Raw genomic sequence first — 15,907 nt, 5'->3', positions numbered from 1 at the left:
AGAGCTGGTTTAATAGTTTACCTATTATAGTCTTGGAATTTTTTTTTTAAACATTTATTTGTTTTTGAGAGAGAACACAAGTGGGGGAAGGGCAGAGAGAGGGCGACAGAGGACTCGAAGCAGGCTCTGCACAGACAGCACAGAGCCCGATGTGGGGCTCAAACTCATTAAGTTGAGCTCATGACCTGAGTCAAAGTCAGATGCTCAACCAACTGAGCCACCCAGGCTCCCCTATAGTCTTGGAATTTTTAATTGATAAGCTTGGTTTGAGATGAATCTCTGCTTGCCTATAAATACCAAAAACTGATTAATTCCATCAGAGAATGAAAGAAATATGTTGTCTAAATCAAGAGAGGCAAAATTCTTTTCCTTTTTTTAATGTTTTATTTATTTATTTTAGAGAGAGAACCCACACCTGTGTGTGAGCAGGGGAAGGGCAGAAAGGGGGGTGGGGAGAGAATCCTAAGCAGGCTCTGTGCTGTTAGCACAGAGACCAACACGGGGCTCAGTCTCCATGAACTGTGAGGTCATGATGAGCCGAAATCAAGAGTCGGATGCTAAATTGACTGAGCCACCTAGGTGCACCTAGAGAGGCAATATTCTTAAGTAGACAGCATCTAGAGTAACGTGTTTTTTAAAAAAAATACTACTTGGCAATGAGAAAGAATGAAATCTTCATTTGCAACAACGTGGATGGAACTGGAGGGTATTATGCTAAGTGAAACACGTCAGAGAAAGTTATCATGTTTTCACTCATGTGGAATTTGAGAAACTTAACAGAAGACCATGGGGAAAGGAAGGGGAGAAAATAATTTCAAACAGAGGGAGGCAAACCATAAAAAACTCTTAAATATGGAGAACAGACTGAGGGTTGATGGGGGTGGTGAGGAGAGAGGGGAAAATGAGTGGCAGTGATGGGCATTGAGGGAGGGCACTTATTGGGATGAGCACTGGTGTTGTATGTAAGCAGTGAATCATGGGAATCTATTCCTGAAGCGAAGAGCACACTGTGTACACTGTATGTTAGATAACTTGACAATAAGTTATATTTAGAAAAAAAAGAAAAAATAAACTCCAGCTTAGCCATTCAAACACACACACACACACACAAAGAAAATCCAATATATTGAAAAAGTTGAAAAAGGATCTGTGAGTAAAGCTGCTGTCTAGTATCATGCTGAAGGGAGTTTTTAAATAGAAAGTATAAAGAGAAAGTATAAAGAGTCGGGGTGCCTGGTGGCTCCGTTGGCTAAGCAGCCAACTCTGGATTTTGGCCCATGTCATGATCTCACGATTCATGAGCTTGAGCCCCGTGTCGGGCTCTGTGCTGACCGCACGGAGCCTGCTTGGGATTTCCCTCTCTCTCTGCCCCTCCCTCACGCATGCTCGCTCTCTCTCTCTCTCTCTCTCTCTCTCAAATAAATTAATTAAAAAATGTAAAGAGTCAAGCTTAATAAAATATGCAGGCTATAATATAGTGTAATTTTAGGAGCAGATTTCCAATATTTTTTCTTTTAATATTTTAGGAAATAGAATGAATGGATGAGTATCAGAAAATAGCTGCAGAGACTTTCCTCAGTCAGAAACTAATTTTCATAAAATTTCAACAGCAGTCTGTCCTCTGTAATGAATTTCATACTCTTTCAACATTCTCTCTAAAGAGTTTAAGTGTGACTCCTCCACACCATGACACTAACTTATCAGGAACTTCTATATGTAGGTGTCTTGCTGTGACATCCTGGAGAAGGTGAGGCTAGCAGGGCAAAGAGTGGAATTCATAGTCCCATAGGAGTAGTAGTTTAAGTGTAGTTTGGATTAGTACTTCTAAGAGTCGGAGGTATTTTTATTAATAATCTAACAAAACCAGTTAAATTTAAAGCATGTATATGAAAAAAGGATTACAATCATTAATATAAAAAATCTTTTTTTTTTTGGTTGGGGGTAGATATTTGTTCAGTCCAATCAAGGTGAAGAGGAAACAACAAGAATTTCATATTTTACTTTTATTGGTACACCAGTCCAGGCAACAAATATGAATGACTTCAAACGAGTAAGTTTATTTAATTGGTATTTAGGGAAAGTAAAAATATCATTTTAAAGAAATAATTTCATTAAGATCAAAATCATACCATGTCATGATATTTGGGGTTAAACTAGAACAGTAGGTTCTTCTAATCACATTTTTGATATCTAACTAAAGGATATTTCTAATAAAATTAAGTCCTACTGATACAGTATGTATTAGTAAATGGTATCCAAATAAGAGGGTGAAAATATTTCCTGAACATAGCATAATGTACAGAACTGTTGAATCTAATATAACATTGTGTATCAGCCATACTTCATATTAAGATCCCTAACTGTAATGAAGTAAAGGTAAATAAAAGGAAATTAATTTAAACCTAAACCAAACTAAATAAATATTTGGTTATAGAAAGTAATTAGGAATAATGTCAAAATAGGAGTAAGTTAAAATCATTATTATAAGTGAATTTTTAGGAATTTTGCTGATATTAAGATTTTGATTATATAGTTTCTGATGAAAACATTTAAAATCACGTGAATGATTTTAATCAAAAAGTTTTACGACACTGGGATGCTTTTAAACCTGTGTGCTGAAGACCACGTTGCATAAGCAAATAAATTTTCAGTGAACAGGCAGATTGTATATGTATGTATGTGTGTATGTTTTTGTTTTATTTTGTGAACGCAGTCCTAAGGTTTGCAAAGAATTTGTAACATGTATGGGACTCTTAGGAATGAGAACATTTTGTACATTCGTGGAACTGCTGCTACTTGCTTCCTTAGGGTGACTCCTAAGATCTTACAACCACAGATCAGGGCAGTGCCACCGAGAGCTTGATCAGAACAGAACCCAGTAGCAGTACACAGATTAAGTGCAGCAGCACAGGAGATGGAGGTATCACTGTGTTTCCGATGGATCCTTGGCAGCCGTCTAGAACGGGAAGTGAGTGTAAGGAGGTCATTATATGACAGGAGGTTTCCCCAGGGCTGCCAGTGCCTGGAGGAAGAGGTATTCTGCTGAACGATTTCGACTCCTGTTTGGGGACTTGAAACCATGGGGCACCCTGAAAACTCTTATTCTTTTTGATGGGATCTACAGATCTAATTTTAATTCAGTTACAGAAAAATTCATGAAACTGCATAATTGTGGATAAGCTTATAAAATTGTATGCTGTTTTTACAAAATTGATAACCTTGACCATAGATCTTTTAACTGGTCATTTTCGACTACTATATCTTCCTGTCTCCTAACATAATTAACTTTTGGGAGCTGTAGGACAATTCTGTACTTAGACCTGTCATGTCAGATGTTTGACATATGTGTAATGACAGGTCAGAAGAAGCAGAGATTAAACATCTACATTTTTATGATATGAGATATGCTGTACTGGGAAAATGTGTGAGCACCAAAGACATTTTGGCTGCCTGCTTTGTTACTTTGCCTGTTTGGATTAAATGCCATTGGATTTGGCTTTAACTGCCTTGCATAGTTTGTTTTTAGCTTAATTCCTTCGTAAGATCTACTCTAAGCCATATTATTTCCTCATACCATTAATTCAGTTCAGGTTCCCTGCTTTTCACCTCAGCTCATGCTATTTGATTTCTATTTTTTTCTGTAAGTAACCACTGCTCCATCTTGACCATCTTCTTACCAGCCTGCCCTTCAGTCAAGTTTTCTAATGTGCATTAATAGTTGTCCATCTAAGAATCTGTCTCCACTTGTTTGGTTTTAACATCCTCCCTTTCCTAATATCCTCCCTCTCCTATGCCGTCTAGCCTAGTTCCTCTCTCTCTCTCTCTTTTGACTTACCAGACTACATGTTTTGGACTGTCTTTAGGATAGCAAAGGTGTTAGATTTTTCTTGCTTGAGAGTATTTGTGTTTGTTACGTAATTTGGCTATGTGTTCATTTAGCTAAATACCTTATAGCGTTATTTAACGTTACTGTAGAGCAGTAGTTCTCAAACTTTTTGGTGTCGGGACCCTTTTACACTATTAAGTATTATTGAGGACCAGAAAGAGCTTTTGTTAATGTAGGCTATATCTATCTAATATTTACCCTTTAAGAAACTGGAACTGAGAAATTTAAAAATTATTTACAAATAATAAACTCATTATGTCTTAACACATACAATATTTTTAAGTTACATATTTTCCAAAATAAAAACCAATTTAGCAAGAAGAGCATTGTTTTCTGCTTTACAAATTTTTTTATCATCTGGCTTCATAGACCCCTCTCATTCTCTTATTTCTCCATTTAGTCAGGTTTGCCATGACAGATCATGTAGCCTCTGGAAAACTCCATTGTACACTTGTAACACAATGAGAGTTAAGAAGGCAAATAACAATTCAGCATTGTTTTGAAAATAGTTTTGACTTTGAACACTCCCTGAAAGGGTCTCGGGGACCATCAGCCTAGATTGCACTGAGAACTGCTTCAAGAATAATTTAATACTGTCATGGACTCCTTTCTTGGTGTTTGACCCTTGCTTTTAATGTTTGATAAATTTGAATTGGTTGAACGATTTTCTTATTTGTGTATGTTAATATTACATTACATTTCCTTTTAATAGTTTCTGAATGAGACTTGTGTCATTCATTGAATTGTTCCTCAAAAGTAAGCTAATATTTCAGTGCTTTTGGCATGATGCTAGGACAACATCAATGTAGGAAAATTGCAATAAAATTTGGCCATTTTAGATTTTGTCTTGATGAGTCGCTTACTAAAAATTGCAAGTGACTTTTGTTTCTAGAAAAGGAGGGGCGCCTGGGTGGCGCAGTCGGTTAAGCGTCCGACTTCAGCCAGGTCACGATCTCGCGGTCCGATCTCGCGGTCCGTGAGTTCGAGCCCCGCGTCGGGCTCTGGGCTGATGGCTCAGAGCCTGGAGCCTGTTTCCAATTCTGTGTCTCCCTCTCTCTCTGCCCCTCCCCCGTTCATGCTCTGTCTCTCTCTGTCCCAAAAATAAATAAATGTTAAAAAAAATTTAAAAAAAAAAATTTAAAAAAAAGAAAAGGAAATGGTAGATACATGGCATAGTACTTGTGGTCCATGTAGTACTACTCCACGTGTGATCATAGTCCCTCTCATAGCGAGTTTATATTCTTAAAGGAGAATGCACAAACATTTGAAAAGTTAATCAAAATTAATCAAAGCTTAAGTTCAAGTCTCTCCCTGTACAGAATATTCTCATACTTTCCTAGCCCAGTGATACTTCCTCTTTCCCAAGAATGTCTAGGAAAGGAATGAGAATGTTTTGTGGAGGAAGAGGGTCTTGAACTAAACTGGGAGTAGATATGGATAGAGGAAAAGATAGCAGTGGGCACTCCAGGGAGAATGGAAAATAAGGATTTGGGCATGAAAATGGAAAGGTGCAGGACTTTGTTTCGGCAGTCTGAATTTCAAAGGGATTACATATAGTAATTAGAATTTAAAATTTCAAAATAGATTTGGCATGTATTTTTATCAGCACAGAGAGGAACGTTTTGATACTTTGTGTAGTGAAAAGAGCTACATAAAATGGTTTAAAGAATGATAAAATAGAATTGTTTTGCATTTTCAGTTTACATTTTTATGTTGTGTGAGTTGTTTCTAGATAATTTTAGTTTTCAGAGTGTCATTGATCTTCTCCTTATGTCCCTAAGATGACAGAAGCTAAGGTAATACTGATGAATCTTGGATGTTGGATAGAAATCTTAGACCACCTTGCATGTTATTACAACTTTAAAGGTTATACTTGTAGGATATTGTAGACTAGCACACATCTCCCACTTGTCTGTTTTTGGCTATTATAGGCATTGTACACACATTATAATATACACTTGGGCTATTTGTTGTTGTAAATGGATTTTTTGTGTTGCAGCATGAAAAGCTTGCCATCTTAATTGGAAGTAGATATTTTCTTTACTAAACTATGCTCTATACATGGATTGCTTTATTTTAATACAAAAGTAATAACATATAAGCGGACAAAATGAGCAAAATTGAAGGGGCTTCTGCTTCTTAGGGAATGAGGTGCATGTGAAAAGCAGAGAAGGTTTTCTATCACTGTAATAAAAATAGACTTCTAAACTGGCCATTCACCGTATCAGCTATTTTTGTAACATTTCTGTCTGTTTATTTTTCAGCTTTTTTAATGCAACTCAAATGAACTAAAAACAGAAGATTTTTAAAAATGAAGTAATATAAAGATTGACCTTATCTCACCCTACTCCCCTCCTTGCTTCTCTGCTCATCCATATAGCACCTGTCTGCTCTCACCCTTCCCATGTTCTCGCCATTGTTGGTGCAAGATTTCTACAGCTTCCATCATCTGGATCAGCCTTCTTGTTACCTAGATTTCCTCAACCATCTCTTTCTTCAAGTCTTATTCTAGCCATGCTCTGTTGGCCTTCTGTTTTGGTTTTTATTTTGGGCGTGCAACTAGGTGCTTTAATTTCGTTATTATGCCATGTTGCTCCCCTGACTTTTACTTTTTTTACTTTCTCCTGTCTCATATTTCATTTTTGTACTACATTTTGAGAAATAATATTGCAATAAAATGTTGTTAGTAATGCTTTCAGACTTAACTAGTAGTTGTTTTTTTTAATCCAGTCTAAGGTTTAAATTTTATTTTTTGGGAACTGTAGAATCATTTTGAAAATCAAATAAGAATAGTTTCATATGTTTCTTTTATACTAGTACTAGCATAATATATTGATTAGTATAATAGGTTGCTTGTCTTTACCCAATGGAACTGTAGCCCCAAAGGCTTTTTGCTGGGTAATTATGGGCACGTTCTCTGCTTTGCCAACCCAAGTGAGCTCAAGGCGTTGAAAGACGGACTGAATATTAGGCTGGGTTAAACTATTCACATAGAAGATCAATGGACTCTTTACTGAATAAATATTTTCGACACCTAATTTTGATGTACCTAGACTATTGTTTGAGGTGTAATATAAACACTTAAAAATGAATAAAAGAGCTTCTTTATGTTTTGGGGTGAGAAAATCCATATTGGAATGCTGAATTTCTTCTTTTTTACAGAGAATACACATTGGCAAGTTGAGAGTTATCAACCTGTGAAACAGTATGCAGATTTGTGTCTTCCACTGTATCACATCTGCTAAAATTTTAATTTTTAATATTAGTTGTTTTTGTTTTCTTTTGCTTAATCTAATAGCTCTGTGTTTTGTGTGTTCCCCAGTGATAATGATGATCAGTAATGCTTTCAGTGTTTATATGCTTAAATTCATTTGTGATACAGATAGTGCCAGCTCCCCTTCTTTCTTAAGAAGGCTCCCCTTGGCCCTGAATTTTTTTTTACTCTTATCCACATACTTTTACGAGACTGTCTCTTTAGCATTTTTATGGCTTTTTAGGCTAACACATGGTTTTTGTAGATCAGAGAGGAGATCTTTTAAAGTAATAAAAGTGGTTTTCCTCAAGGTCAGGAAAAGAGCATGTTTAACATCATATGATTGAGAATGAAGTGGGTTTTTATAATCTTCTCTCATGAGTGACATTGACCCAGCCATGTTCCATTTTAGACCAGGCATGTACAGAAGACCTTTATGAATTTTGCTTGATTCAGACTACCGTTTGGAACAGAATCAATTTAAAATATGAAAATTACACTTATAAATGTACATAGAAATCTTGTATACAAATATATACTCAATAGCTTGCAATTGCCATTTCTTCAGTGGCGTTTCTGCTATGAGAATACATTATCTAATGATAAATTTCAGGTTTTAAGTAAATTATTTGCTTAGAACTTAGTTGTAGAACTTTCCCACAGAGGTTTTGTTTGCTAGCACTGTTGGTAGAAACCTAGTTTATTCTTACATTTTTATGCTTCCACATTTGTAGCAAGTAGGCCCTCCAGTAGAGAATTTTCCTAATAATTGACAGAAACAAGATTTATTCTTTATGTTTTTTATAGTACATTTGTGGCAGCCAGGGTTTTTTTAAAAATAGAAACTAGGCAAAACTAGCCATTTTTAATCTGTTTTCATTGCAAATCTACATATTGAGAGAAAGTCTAGGAACCTGTCATCTTGGGCATTTAGACATAAGTTTAGCATACTCTTTTAATTCTAGAGTATTTTGTGATCGACATTTGATTTCTAATTGCCTAAAAATAGGTTGCCAAATATAGTTCACTCATAAAGCATCGTCCTTTTATTAACTTCTCTAAACTGTCAACCTTGTTTTGAAAAATTGCATTACTTTTCCTTTAAACAGTGTGGGAAACCAAAATAGCCTGCATGTGTTTTATTTTTAATTCCTTGAGGCTGGGAGGAAAGGGACGGTCACAGTGTGCTTCAAACAATGAAAATACACTGCATGCCAAAATAAAATGGAGGGACAAAAATTAATACCAGGTTTTAAAGATGATTACCTGTTAGTAATATTTTGAAAATAACACATACTTCTAAATGAATAAGATGTACATGTAAAGTTATTTTTGTTTTTCTAGGTAGTTGGCAAAAAAGGAGAAAGCCACTAAGGTACAAAAGACACTGGAAGAGCATATTGCAATCAGATCTACAGCTCCTGGATAATCGCTTGATTCTCGCCAGAGACTGTCAATATTCCCTTCATTGCCATTACCAATAAATCATTGCTTTTGTTCGGATGGTATCACTAGTGTTTTTATTGTAATCTTGATACATGGAGTTGTAAATAAAAGTCACTACTTTTGCCAAGCTTAATTTTTGTCATTTTAAATAAGTATTTTCTCTTTTCATTTATTTGAAAATTGGCACACTTCTGATTTTAGAAAGGACTTACGTGTCTGCTAGTACATTGATTCAAAGCTAGTTTCTTTCTGTAGGGGAGCAAGACTGTTTTATTAGGGAATTAAGGAGTACATGTGTGCTCATGTACACACACAGCAAGTGATTTTGATAAATGGACTTAGAACAGCTAAGTATGGTAAAATGAGTACTAACTCATGTTTATTAAACATTTGGGTATCTGAGCCATAGAAATTGCTCAAGTTATAACCTACTAGAAATAAGTTTAAAGAGATTTAACTGTTCTCACCTAAAACTGTTAATGGGACCACAGACTTTAATCCCTTCTGGATGACCTTTAAAAATTTGAGTCAGCCATTTTCTTTACTAATAGAGGTATGTTGAAATCTGACCATGGGGGAAAATACAGTACTGTGAGTTCATGCAGCAACAGGAATTAATATTTTTAATCAAGTATTTATTAACTACAAAAAAGGTAGTGTGTTAATATACAGAGAATGGGATTGAAGGTTGTAAGTGAATTGGCCAAATAATACGTTTGAAAGGTGTTTCACGAAAGGCTAGCAAAACAAAACATGTTACTACTTTTTTTATGTATTAAAACTAAGCTAGAAAGTATGGTACATTTAATATTTTAATTTCTCTGTTTTTAAAATGAAATTTTAATTTTAACTTCTGAATATTAAAAATTCAAATGTTTGAAAAGAGTACATAGACTATTAATTTTGATTCAGTTAATACCTTTGAGGGCATTTTTGTGTAGAAATATGGTTGAGATAGCATTTTGCCTTTGGGAGACCAATGTATACATGTTTATGAAAAAATTATGCAGAAGTTTTGTGTTAAAACGGTCACTTTCTAAAACCCCAGTGTCATTAGATAGTGTTTAGTTCCTTTGTATGTAAGCACATTAACTGGTCTGTGGTAATGTCTATATATCTTATGTATTCATAGTTATTACATTGCCTTGAGCTGAGTAGGGAAAGTGCAAGAAATAAAAGCTTATAACATTCCTTAATATAGAGCATCTCAGATTAATCACGTCTGAAATTAGAGATACGATTAAGAACAAGTTTTGTTTGACATTTTGTATACTTTTTTGGGTAATTGTTAAAGTGCCTCATCTTAAGTATTGCTGACCTCATCATCCTGTTTATACTTGACAGTTTGAAAACCAGTGAAAGTAATTTCATATTTGTAAAGGATTGGGATCAGATTTACATTGTTTGTGTGATTCTTCTATAACAACTGGTTGCATTATACAAACATTCCATGATTATTCAAATTGTAAATCGTGAAAAATGAATGTTTGTAGGTGACTATAACATTTCACTATGGGAAGTTTTACAAATAAACATACGTAGTTGACATTACTTAAATCACCAAGCTGAAATGCTATTTTCTCCTAAAACAGTATGTGTGTGTGTGTGTATACACACACGTATATACATATATATTACATATATATACACTGAATTTTGCAGATGAATAAAAGGAGCATTTGAAAAATGCTAGTTATTTTAACCAAAACCATCCCTGAGATAGTGTTTTCTAGAAAACTAGTATTAGGTTTATTATTATTATTTTTTAAAGATTTACCTGTTTTCAGAGAGAATGCCTGAGTGGGGGAGGGGCAGAGAGAGAATCCCAAGGAGACTCTGCGCTGTCAGCAGAGTCTGATGCAGGGCTTGAACCACGAACTATGAGATCATGACCTGAGCCGAAGTCAGACACTTAACCAAATGAGCCACTCAGGCGCCCTTAATATTGGGTCTATTATTTGTTTTGTCAGACATAGCACATAGCAGAAAAAACAAAAACACCCCAAAAAACTTTTCCCTTGATTTTGCATATTATATTGCACATCAGGATGCATCATCTGATTTGAAACAATAATGAAATAATCCATAATAGAAACAAAAATATTTTGAGTACAGAGTCTTGCAGCATAAGGCCGAGATCAAGGGTAAGCTACTCTTCTGCCCATGGCGGACTTTTATGATCTATTTTGGCCAAAGCATCCCCCAGTCTCATTGTGCTGGAGGTATCTTCTTAATCTGTAGGAGTTGACAGGTGAATTGAAACCTGTCTTCCATCTTTGTCTCAAGACTCGAGGATCTATACTATAGTTTTGGCAGTGTTCACAGGGGTGCTAGTATTGCACATTTGGCCTCAGCACTTTATTTATGGCTGCTATTTAAAAAGAATTTTTTTTTAACATTTATTCATTTTTGAAAGAGCACGCAAACGGGAGGGGACACTAGAGAGAGAGGGAGACACAGAATCTGAAGCAGCTCCAGGCTCCGAGCTGTCAGCACAAAGCCTGACACGGGGCTTGAACTCACGAACTGTGAGATCATGACCTGAGCCGAAGTCAGCCGCTCAACCGACTGAGCCACCCAGGCGCCCCTATGGCTGCTGTTAATACACCTGAGATGGAGGGTAGGAGGCTTTTTTACCTAAAATGGTTCAGCAGATCTTCTCATGTTCCTCTTAATGTCTAAAATAAATCTTTAATTCTGAAATAAGAAAGCACCGGAGTAAGTTAGTTTGAACCATCTCCTTTGTAAGCATTAAGAAAATGAAAGAACTTTAGGGCTTCCCTGTTGCTTGTATTAACATTTATAGGCTTCAAATTGGTATATTGGGTTTTGTGTGTATTATATATATATAAAATTGGTCTTTTCTAACCTTAGATAATTTTTTTTTTAATGAAAAGTAACAATAAAATCCACTCACTGAACGGTAAAGGGAAACCTTGAACATTGCTTTCACTTGGCTTTTAACACCGTTACTAGAGGTGTTCTGCAGTTCTCAAAGTTTTCCTACATGTATGTTCTATAACATACATATAGCATGTTTGTTAGGCAAATGAATTTTAAAATACTGAATCTTTTATTCCCCATTTAAGCCTATATTGCTTAAGGAAGAGTATTGATGTCATTTTAAACATTTTCGCTTTGTTTTATTTTTAGATCAATACTTTGTTTTCTACATGCTCAGCACTGTAAGTGGGCCGAGTGGAGATTTTACAGGTGAATAAGTTACCTTTAAACCTTGTGACCCATGCAAAATTACCAGTTGGGAGAATGTGTAACTAAATTGTATCCATAAAATAACTTTAGAATTTGGATATACTACTAAAATTATAGATACCATACATAATACTAAAATCTTATGATACGTAACCCTAGGCTTGCTAGAGTGTATTTCCTTCCTCTACACTTGCTATGCTTCTCTGTGGGAAGAGGAAGTTTATTTAGGAATTAAATCTGGTAGGTTGAATAGAGAACTAGTTGTGAAAATGTCATTTGGTGATTTATGCTTGGACATGCATTTGAGCTACTGGCCCGTTATGCTACTTTGGAACAGGATCCTTGGAGTTTGAATCTCTGCCTCCCCTACTTGTGAGCTGTGTCACCTTGAACATGTAACATACTAGGAGTTTCAGGTCCTCCTGTGTAAAAGTGGGAACATTACTTCTTAGGCGGGTTATGAAGATGAGATGCGTGTTACTTTGTATCTCCAGCGAGGGTGAGTGTTCCTTCTGTACCCAACTGTCCTGTCTCACTGCCACTACTTTGTAAAGGCTGTCATTTCTTGGGAGGCATAATGCAGAGGCCTCCTAATTGTTTCCTGGCCTCTGAGCTGGCTTCTGTAAGGTGTCCTCCATATGGCTGCTAGTTACCTTTCCTTTTTGAGATCTTCATAATGTGATCTCTCAGCCTTCTACCTCACCCCTTCATTTCCATCTGCTGCACGGCACTAGCAGTTATGAGAATGTACCTTGATATCTAATGCCTTTCTCTGACCTAACTGGTCCACCTGATGAACTTCTGCTTATCTAGGAGGCTCAGTCGAAGCAAAACTGATAGTGGTAACACAATGATTGTATGCCTCCTTTGCTGCCATACCATCCTGTGGTTATTTCGTCCTGGTACTTAGCAAGCAACACTGTAGTTATTTGTAGTCTCATTTGCTCTACTAACTTAGAAGCAGTCATGCAAGGATTTTTCCCTATTACCAGACCAGTCACTTTGATCTCTGTCACCAGTAAACAACAGTGAGCAAATTCTCAGGATCCAAGAAGAGAGATGCTTGAGGTCTGAGAGACTAGGAATCTTCAGAGTAAGGTAAGGAAGAGAATCTCACAGTAGTAAAGGAAAAGTGCAGATTTGGTAGAATGCACACGATTTATGTGCCATCTTGCTGGAAGAGCCAAGTAGAGACCATGACCGGAAGCTCCTATTGTCCTGTCAAAGAGATCAGACTGTTCTTAGTTTATGGGAGGAGGAAGGTAGTAGAGAGAGGAGCCCACACTGACAGGTGGGTCACGTTTACAGCTGGATGCAGAAGTACTGGTTCTGAGGAAAAGCAGCAAGTTTGGAGGGGAAATGAATATGGCTTTTGCCATAGCAATATATCTGAAATGCTTTTTCGGCCTTCCGGTGGAGATGTCTCGTAGGTTCACAGGCAGGAATGTGGTTTTAGAGCCTAGGGCTAGAGACGGGGAACTAGGAGTCATTTAGGTGATGAAAATGAAAATAGGTATATGAATGGGAGTATCTAGAGAGAATGTAAAGGGGAAGAAGAAAAGTGGCAAATCCTAGGGAATACGAATAAATCTTAAGGAATTAGAAGAGGAGCCTGAAAAGCAAAGTATTCAGGAATGTAGAAGGGATCACAGGAGGAGTCAGTAAAACGGTGTGAAATGAATTCAAGAGGGAGTAAGTCATCGTTCTATGTAGAAATATTGAAATTGGTAGACCTATCCAATTGTCAACCAATTAAGTTGTGGAAACAATCTTTGTAGCGCTTAATTATTAGAACCGTTGATTATATTAATAATCTTATGGTTGAAGGGGGAGTCAGCAGACAGGACGACTCTGAAAGCCTTCTGGCAAAGAAATTTAGAAGCTTTCATAGTCTACCATTGAACACAGTTTTACATGACAATTAGCAAGGCGTAGTGATTGATGGCAACATTCCATAAGAGAATATGAAACACTGCTTTGAAGTTGTCATTAAAGGCTTTAGTTCTTAGAATCAGGTGCCTTTTTTCCTGTTTTGTTTGTAATTGTAAATTGTGTCCCAGCTGTCATTCTAGAATGTTATTTCATGACTACTTTCATTCTCTTAAAAGTTCCTTATTTCACAGAGGTAATTCCTCTGTCAGACTCCTGGATGGGTCATTTAGGTTTCTTAGTAATTAAGGCTTGTAATTTTATACGGTAGTATTGAATGCATACGTTGTTAAAATCACTGTTCTGAGTTTTTGAGTAATATAGAATTTCTTCACTAGATCCTTGTAGTCTCCCTGACTGACCTTATAGACCAAGGATAGTAAAAATAGTGTTGCTGTTTCATTTATTTCCCTGGCCACATAATTCTCTCAAAGGAGTCAGCACACTGACAGTATTAAGAATGCTTCTGCATGAGTTCAGCTTTAACTGCAGGTAACTTTTTCAGTTTAAAGACGAGTATTTAGGGGCACCTGGGTAGCTCAGTCAGTTCAGTGTCTGATTTTGGCTCAGGTCATGATCTCACAGTTTGTGGGTTCGAGCCCCTTGTCGGGCTCTGTGCTGACAGCTCAGAGCTTGGAGCCTGCTTCGGATTCTGTGCCTCCTTCTCCCTCCACCTCTCCCCCCTCATGCTCTGTGTCTCTCTCCTTCAAAAATAAATAAACATTAAAAAATGTTAAAAAAAATAATAAAGATGAGTGAGTATCTAACTCAAAAAGGACAATGGCAGGGAGCCTGGGCATAAGTGGATAGGCCAGTTCAAACCACTGGGATAGGCTTGTGCAGAAGTTAAATTGGTGTCCATTAAAAGGTAAGGTGAATTGGTGTCACTTCATCTGAGTTTTGACTGAGGCTAGCAACTGCAAGGGGAGGATATTTGGATGTTCACATTTTGGTTTTCTTAAAACAGTTTGTTTGTTTTTTTTTTTTTCCTTGAACTTAAGAATTCTTAATCCACAATGTAAGAGGAAGCTTTTGCTTTGTTGCTTATCAAATATGGAATCCATTGAATTTGGGAAATGCTAAAAATTCTGGTCCAACAACTTGCTTTTCGGAGTACCCTACTGCAATTGTTACTGGGACTCTAATATATGTATGGCATTTCAGGAATTAGCTGTTGCTACGGACATATAATTCTATCATGCTTGTTGAAAATAATGAACTGTATAAGCCTATTTCTGGACTCTCCATTCTATTCCATAGATCTGTTTGTCTACTGTTATGTGACCAGTACATTGTCTTGATTACTTGAGCTTTGTAGTGTATCTTGAAATCAGATAATATAATTCATCCAACTTTCTTCTTCTTTTTTTTTTTAATGTTTATTTATTTATTTTTGAGAGAGAGAGAGAGAGACAGACAGACAGACAGTGGGGGAGGGAAGAAACAGAAGGAGACAGAATCCCAAGCAGACTCTGCGGCCGGCAGTGCAGAGCCCAATGCAGGGCTCGAAATCACGAACCATGAGATCATGACCCTGAGCTGAAACCAAGAGTTGGGTGCTTAACTGACTGAGCCACCCAGGTGCCCTAATCCAACTTTCTTCTTAATCAAGATTTTTTGTTGCTGTTATTCTGGATTCTTTGCATTTTCACTTCAGAATCAGTTCATCAATTTAGATTTCATTGAATGTAACATCTTAACAATATTAAGTCTTCCAATCTATGAACAGTATACATATATATATATATACACACGTATATATACGCACACACACACACACAATATCTCCATTTATTTAGATCCTCTTTAATTTCTCAAGCCAAAACTTTATAGTTTTCCATATGGAAGCCCTTCTTTCATTACTAGATTTACTGTCAGCTATTTGATGTTTTTGACATTATTGCAGATGGAATTTTAAACATTTTATTTTCCAATTGTTTGTTACTACCGTAGAGTAAAACTGTTAATTTTTGTATATTGACCCACTAGTGTTGGCACTTTCATGAACTCTTTATGGGTTCTAGTAGTTTTTTAATGGATTTCTTGTGATTTTCTATGTAAACAATCATCATATGCAAATAGAGACAGTTTCAATTATTCCTTTCCAGACTTTATATCTTTCCTTTTTTTTGCTTTATTGCATGGCCTAGGGATTTTAGTATAATGTTGAATAGAATTAG

At 36.3% G+C, this 15,907-nt stretch overlaps 1 protein-coding gene across 5 annotated transcripts in view; it reads left to right on the top strand.

Annotated features, from left to right (window-relative positions):
• Positions 1-8,718, top strand: part of TXNL1 (thioredoxin like 1) — a 34,067-nt gene extending 25,349 nt beyond the window's left edge. Inside the window, exons 7-9 of one of the 5 annotated variants that reach the window (XM_086683078.1) lie at positions 1,946-2,050; positions 7,049-7,091; positions 8,484-8,718. In XM_086683078.1, coding sequence (XP_086539204.1) covers positions 1,946-2,050; positions 7,049-7,087 — 144 coding nt within the window. In that variant the 3' untranslated portion in view covers positions 7,088-7,091; positions 8,484-8,718. Of the gene's footprint in view, positions 1-1,945; positions 2,051-2,808; positions 4,771-6,150; positions 6,592-7,048; positions 7,092-8,483 lie in introns of those variants that run through there. The other 4 variants (XM_025931078.2, XM_086683077.1, XM_086683080.1 and 1 more) reach the window with 4 other exon arrangements.
• Positions 8,719-15,907: the final 7,189 nt, after the last annotated feature.

The sequence above is a fragment of the Puma concolor genome, chromosome D3 (assembly GCF_028749965.1).
Source record: "Puma concolor isolate L17-30 chromosome D3, mPumCon1.1.hap2, whole genome shotgun sequence".
In the NCBI taxonomy this organism is placed as follows: domain Eukaryota; kingdom Metazoa; phylum Chordata; class Mammalia; order Carnivora; family Felidae; genus Puma; species Puma concolor.
Note: the sequence above shows the minus strand (reverse complement) of the source record. Positions and strands in the feature narration are given on the sequence as shown.